The 6,788-nt window shown below is 43.5% G+C and overlaps 1 protein-coding gene across 1 annotated transcript; it reads left to right on the top strand.

The window, feature by feature from the left end:
- The first annotated feature begins 2,101 nt into the window (after nt 1-2,101).
- On the top strand, nt 2,102-5,384 carry LOC147901022 (uncharacterized). Its single transcript, XM_087375995.1, has 2 exons — nt 2,102-3,742; nt 4,868-5,384. Exons 1-2 carry the CDS (start codon nt 2,216-2,218, stop codon nt 5,072-5,074), a joined length of 1,734 nt encoding a protein of 577 aa, XP_087232121.1. The 5' UTR covers nt 2,102-2,215; the 3' UTR covers nt 5,075-5,384.
- The last annotated feature ends 1,404 nt before the right edge of the window (nt 5,385-6,788 follow it).

Below are 6,788 nucleotides of genomic sequence, written 5' to 3'. Positions count from 1 at the left end.
AATCTAGGAAAGAAACTTTTAAAAAATACAAAAAGACACTTGTCAAATCACACTATGCAACTTCCAAGTCTCTCCCAAAGCACTCCTCTAATGAGGCAATGCTAATAAAGGGAAGTAAGGAGGGTTTTGATAAACAATGGATATATAGATGCTCGAGGTAAATAAGATCTTATGGTAGTGAGCTTAACATAGTTCATTTATTTCTTAACTAGGTAGCTCCATCATCTATATTTTATCTCTTATGTGCAAGTGCTAAATGATTTGAAGTTTGTTTCATGCCAAATGGTGTATTTCCACACTACAAAGGCTAATCGTCAAATTGAAAATCGTAGTGGGTCCTTTTCAAGAGCTTTCAAGCGAAGTATCTCTTGGGATTTTCATCATGCAAGTACTACATGGTTAGAGGATCGTGACGTATGTCATCAAGGCATCAAGTAAATGTCATTGGGTGAGGATGTTTGACAGGAGGCATCAATAAATGAAATTGGCCGTGGATGATGCTATGTAGAATCAAACGAGTGCACGTGATGATCATGTGTGGTGTCAAGCAAGGGCATGCATGTGGAGAGCGAGAGTGAGTGGGTCTCATTGAATGTGATGGTCTCAAGTGCTAGATTAGAGCTTGTGTAACCTGAAGATTGTGGATGCAAAGCAGTGAACTTAGTCGAAAACAACTCTCATCTTGATGGAACATGAAAAGGTTTGAGGGTGGTGGAACGATTGATATGCGTCAACCATTTGTAATGGGAATGGTACCGACCACCATTTTTTGTTTGAGAATGAGTTGTCGTTGTGACAATGGATATCAATGTTTTTTCATCCGTGGTTGTGTAGTAGTGAGCATGCATGTGGGGAATTGGTGCATCCTAGTCTCAACCATAAATGATGGCAACTAGGGTAAAGGGGCAGTCTTGTGCACCCCTATCTTTTCCATAGTGTATGGTTTTTTTAATCTTTTTCAAAATGTAAGAGCATTGCATGAATGGAAATAGAGAAAGGATATAAATTTTCAAAAAATTTTGAGAAAAAAAATTAACTTGATGGAAAACTTACATACTCAATACTAAATGCACTAGTGGGCCGGTACTGTTCCACATTTAGACTAACTTAACTTTTCATAAGAACTTGACACCTAAGCATATTTTCCCTTTTTCATACCACTTTATTGGGTCTTTCCATGGAGAAAATAGGGGAGGATGCTGACATTTTAAAGGCGCCCACCTCTTTACTAGCCCTTTTAAAACCTAGGGATTGGTGGATTGACTTTGCGGAAGCACCTGACATGAGAAATCGATGTTTTGGGGTTTTTGTGGGACCAGGATTGACATGAGGAAAATGCATTGGGTCAAGGCATAGGAAGGACTTACATATCAAGAGCTCTTTCTTGATTTTGTGGTGCATGGCAGTGTTGTTGGTCGAGGGGTAGTGAGGAGTTATGCCCATGCTCTTGGAGAAAAGCCCAAGCGAGGAAATTCCGGAAAAGAAAATTGCGAGCGGGTGAACTCTTGGAAGTCCTTACTGAAAAGCCCGGGTGACTATGGGTGTTCCATGGACGTCGGGGCTTGGCGGGAGGCTGCATTTTAACTTGTGATATTAGCACATGTCAGCATCCCGTCCTCCTACGCACGATAGTGACGTCCGAGGTTTTTTCTTCCCTGGAAAGCAATGTCCGAGCTTCATCGAGAATGATGGTGACTCACAACACTTCTTTTTTTTTCAAGACGATGCGATCCGTCGTCCGACGCGTCGACGTGATGTGACGCATGCCTGACGGTCGAACGTGAAGGTGTTGTTGGGGGTGGGGGGTTGTGCAGTCGGGGGCAGCAAGGAAGTGGGTTTGTACGAGCGCGAAGGGGATGAGGTGTCGATAAGGGGAAGGTGACAAGTGGGCAGCAGTGGTGGCAAAAAACAAGTGGGCAAAGAGAGGATGGACGAGGGGAAAAAAAAACATCCAAAAGGCCAAAGGGAGAGAAAATGAAAAAAAAAACACAAAAGGGTAAAGAAAAATAAAACCGTAATCTTCTTCGTTATAAAATTTTCATATTTCATTTACATAATCTTCTTCTGTTTACTATTTCATTTTGTTGATGAAAGCCATCGCCATAGCCAAAAGCTCTTCTGCTGCTTCTTCGTCTTCTTCATCGCCATAGCCAAAAGCTCCATTCAAGCTTTTCTTCTTCATCGCCATAGCCAAAAGCTCCATCACCCACCAGCTATGGCTCCCCCCTCCCCTTTCCTCTCCCCCTTCCTCCGCCTCCCCAAACTCCTCGCCTCTTGCCTCCTCCTCGCTTCCCTCCTCCCCTTCCTCCTCCCCTTCCTCTCCATCTTCCTGCTTTTCTTCCTCCCCCTCGGCTTCGCCTTCCTCTTCCTCGCTCACGCCTACAAGCTCTCCTGCTCCTTCCTCCTCCCTTCCACCTCGCCCTCTGCTTCTGTCAGCGCTGCCGCTGCGCCTCGGACAAGCACCGTCGCCGGCATCGTCGCTGCTGCTGCTGCTGCTCTGGGAGCATCCGATGACGGTGTCCCAGTTCTGAGTCCAAAGAATGAGTTGGAAGAACGTTCAGAAGAGCCGGGTGATCAGAGCGTGCCAGCAGTCGCTGCTTCATCTTTGTCGGAAGCTGCCGATCCATGTAGCATTCCGGAGGAGGCCCAATGCGCTTCGCAGGACGATGAAACATTGCAGCTCCATCAACCGACCCAGCAGGTTATTGTTTGCGAGTCCCAAGCACAAACTGACGACAATAAATTGTTCCTTCAAGGCACAGTCTCCTCGGATGCAGATTATCAGCAAACAACGGCAGAACGGGTGTCACAAGAAGGCACAGGAGAATTTAGCTTCCAACAGTCAATGGAGGAGCTTCGTGTTTGCGCATGTGTTCCAGTCTCTAGAGGAGAAAGACCATGTCCAGATAGTAAGGAATCGGAGGACTTCGAAGTAGCTGGCCCTGGGCCCTCGTTTGCTATTGCGTACCCTGTCATGCAACCGAGTTTGGAAGCTCGTGAACAGCAGGAAGAGGTCTCGGACTCCAGCTCGTCGCAAGAGAAATTATTCGAACTAAAAGGGATAACCGCAGGGGAGGAGGGTGCGGAAATGTACGATGCTTCACGTGTACAGTTGGACACAGAGGAAAATGTTGCGCAAATCCCGGAGGTTGAATCGATGCAGTGGAACGTTGAGGTGGACGCAGAAGGATTTCAGGTACCTGAAGGCGCACTCAAAGCTCGATCTGAGGAGGAAATGCGCTCAGCGACAGGCGCCCTGGGAAGAGCTCAATCTCGGTGGGAGGGCGACTTTACCAGACTACTCGATTCCATAGGTGACCCGCAAGAGGGTCCTCTGGAAATGCTGGATGAGCAGGCCTTCGAGAAGTACACCACTGAATCCGAAGAAAATTTGCAACAGCAGTATCCTTCCGCAGCAACGGAAGAACCTGTTGAAATAAAAGATGTCGATGATCAAGCAGAGCTTCTGCGCGCTTCCTCAGGAACACAATGTATAGATCCACAGTGTCAATCGTCACTTCGAGAGGATCTTCCTGAATATCATAGTGCTGCACTTCCTTCGCATCTCCTTGAACCGAAAAGCGGGGAAAGCTGGGAGGACTCACCTGCACTGGAGGACAAGCAAGAGGATCTCCAGGCTGAAATTGGCAGTTTGGAGGACAAGCAAGAAGACGTCCAACCTGAAACAAGCAGCTGTTCAACGTCTGCCATAAAAGAGTCGATTGAGGATACGCATGTTGAGGTGATAATCTCTCTCTCTCTCTCCTTTCCCTTTCTGCTTCACTATGGTCAGATAAATATTGTGCGCTCTCGCGTTGTACAAACAAATTGATAGCATATACTTTTGTAATGTTGTTCGGATGATGTATATACGTGCATGTTAGGAGAGCTTGGTGCCTTTCTCGAAATCAAACTCATAGAACCGATTTTGCGCTGGCAGTTTTGCAATCCTGCAGTGACCTGAATAACTGCATGAGATTGTTCTTGTGAAAGCTTGAAATGCTGCACTGGCCTGGTTAAAGGATGCCATTGAGAAGATACTGAACATAATAAATGTCCTAGGCATCCGAGTAGCCATTCCCCCGGTTGACATTTTAGGAGCAGGATCTTTCCTCGTTTTGTTGGCTTCGCGGACATTAATCTCAAGGGCTTTGATTCTATCCAGGTTGTATGCGTGATTTAACTTATTAGCCTTGAATTGGAAGTTGAGCCTAAGCGCTGCTTCTACCTATATGCTAACTTTTTTAGTAGGTGGTCGCATTTTATTCACATTTCAGTATATATCTGAAGAGAGGCCCTTCCTAGTCCTGCCTCGTACCTTAATTCCCCAGATGTACCTTACGAAAGGTTTCCTGAAAGCTTGCTTTTTAATTTGAGATTGGTCTACTGAAGGGGAGGGAAGCCATTCTCTCTCTCGTGTTATTTTACAAGCGCCACCTAAGGAGCCAAACGCTTACTGTTGAATCTGAACTTGTGGCTCACCGAGGGAAGGGAAATATACAAGTGAAACTTATCAGATGAAGGGCCCAATGGCTTTCAAAATGGTAAGGTATCTAGTGAAATTGCTCAAGTTTGAGTTTTTTTTGGGGAGGTTTTGTGCTGTTTTGGGAAGCAATGGCAGCTTTTAATATGGCCATAGTCCGAGTACACTAGCGTTACGGTAAGGCTTGTTTACATCAGTATAAGAATGTCCAAAAATCATGGGATGAGTTGAAGCCCCATAGCTAAGTCATGTTTTAACTTCCTCTCTCTGCATCTAATGATTCTCACGATCAAGTATAATATATTGCACAAAGTTGTTTTTGGTTATTTAGAGCTTCTACTCTTTAATGGATGTGCAGTCAGTAATTTTTATTTCTGAATGCAGGTAAGCGGCATTGAGGCAAAGATGTTAGTGGACATCAATGCAATCAAGAAAATTGTAGGGTACCACGGTGATCCACATGTGTCCCTCGTGGAACAAATCAGAGCACTTTATATGTTTGTGGGCATGGAGCCATCAGGTGGAGGGACAGATCTTGAGATGGCAAGAGCTGAGCTTCAGTTGCTTAAAAAAGTAGTTGGTATCAAATGAAGCCGTTGGCTTTGCAAATCACTACTTTCTGAAAAATTCATTATTGTGCTTGTATGACATGTCTATAACACATGATTGGCTTAGGGTCGAGGTGCACGAATCTCCAAGAGGCTGGCTTTTGTCTCTCGTAGACAAAAGAACAGAAAAGGAAGTATTGCAGAGTTGATAGTGAGTTGTTTGCGATTTGCTTTGAGTGTACATGCAACAGTACAAACCATTTTTGTCTGACCTACCTGGTAAGCTGGTTTGTAGTCGAGACTTCTGCCTTTCAATATATTTTTTGCACTGGTTGGGTGCGGTAGTCTGAAATTGTTGGAGCGATTTTGAAGCAGAAAACAATAAAATACCAGTCAGAGTTGTAACTCTGCTTTCTAGCAGGTTTGCAATTTGCTAAGCCACAGAACTTCATGCTTCTTTGGCCAAGGTAGGCATGGGAAAATGCTGTCACATAGTTGGGAATCCTTTCTTGCGAGCATGGTCCAGCTTCTAGTGAGAATGATGGATTACCTTGCGTAGCATTTGTGTTTGCATGTTTTTAAAGCATGTGTATGATTCTATGAAGAAAGCAAATCGTCATAAATTCATCACGAACAGTTATAATTCAATTAGTCATAAGTCAACTGATGAGAAAATTGCATGCAGGTCCTGATTGAACCTTGGAAATTCAACACGAAAGTAATTGTTTTATTAGTCATATAACATGAAAAAGATAAGAGTCAACGCAGTACGAGCTGAGAGAAATCAGCTTTTCATTGGGAATTTTGTTAGGAGTGCGTAAAGATCAAAGACTTGAAAGATGACAAGATGTGCACTGCTGACTGAAGTCTTTTCTGGGTAACCTGTTCCAACTGGCAGGCACTGTTGTAGTGTATAACAAATTTCACTTTTAAGCTTGAGAAGTCGAGTTCATGCAATGGCTGATCTCTTTTTTAACATTTGTGGTTCCTAGATGCTTTGATTTCGCCCAAATCCCCCTAATTTTATGTGCATATCTCCCAAGTATATGTAGTGAGAGAGTATCCGACATGATTTTACAAGCAAAGACAAGTGGGACACTTTGGAGAGATGAACACAAGAAAAGGCCAACAAGCTTACTACGTGGCAAGATTTAGTGGTAAATTCAAGATTTATACTTTGCTCTCTTCTATACTTCTCTCCCAACATAGCTAACACATCAGTACCTAGTGTTGACACAAAATGGAAAGAGCAAACCTCTTTGATCCCATCAAATAAGATATCGGACTATGCTTCCCGTACAATACTCTTAACATGAGGATTAAACATCAAGAATCGACTAACATTAACATATTACAAACTTTAAAAACAAAGGGTTGAAAATGCAATGTGCACTCAACATGCCCCTTGGATGATGCCTTGCTTATCTTGAACTTGACAGAATAGGTTATGAAGACCTTTGTGAATGTAATTTTGTAGAATCTATGTCTCCGTAAGTATCTAATGATTTAGGGTACAAGTACATATTCAAAAGTTGTGCATTCTGCTCTTACTCAAGCATTTCAATACTTTAACAAACAACAATGCTTGCAAGAACTTGAACTATCTTCTTTGTCAAGATGAGTCCTAGTCTTAGGCTCAAAAGCTCTCTAAGTTGCAAAGGATTTTACAAAGATGTGGATGGTTCATGCAATCCTTACATAATGGTCGATGAAACTTCAAACCTATGTAGCTCAATGCTGGCCAAAATTAGAAAAGG

Source organism: Dipteris shenzhenensis, chromosome 6 (assembly GCF_047967505.1).
Source record: "Dipteris shenzhenensis isolate YYH24624 ecotype China chromosome 6, Dip_SZ_1.0, whole genome shotgun sequence".
NCBI lineage: Eukaryota > Viridiplantae > Streptophyta > Polypodiopsida > Gleicheniales > Dipteridaceae > Dipteris > Dipteris shenzhenensis.
The sequence above is the reverse complement of the archived record's forward strand: the minus strand, read 5'-3'. Positions and strand labels throughout refer to the sequence as shown.

Bases quoted from the DNA above. Each gene is read 5' to 3' on its own strand.
- LOC147901022 (XM_087375995.1), top strand. From the start codon at position 2,216: ATGGCTCCCCCCTCCCCTTTCCTCTCCCCCTTCCTCCGCCTCCCCAAA. The intron at 3,743-4,867 runs GTGATAATCTCT...TTCTGAATGCAG, and splicing joins TTGAGGATACGCATGTTGAG to GTAAGCGGCATTGAGGCAAA.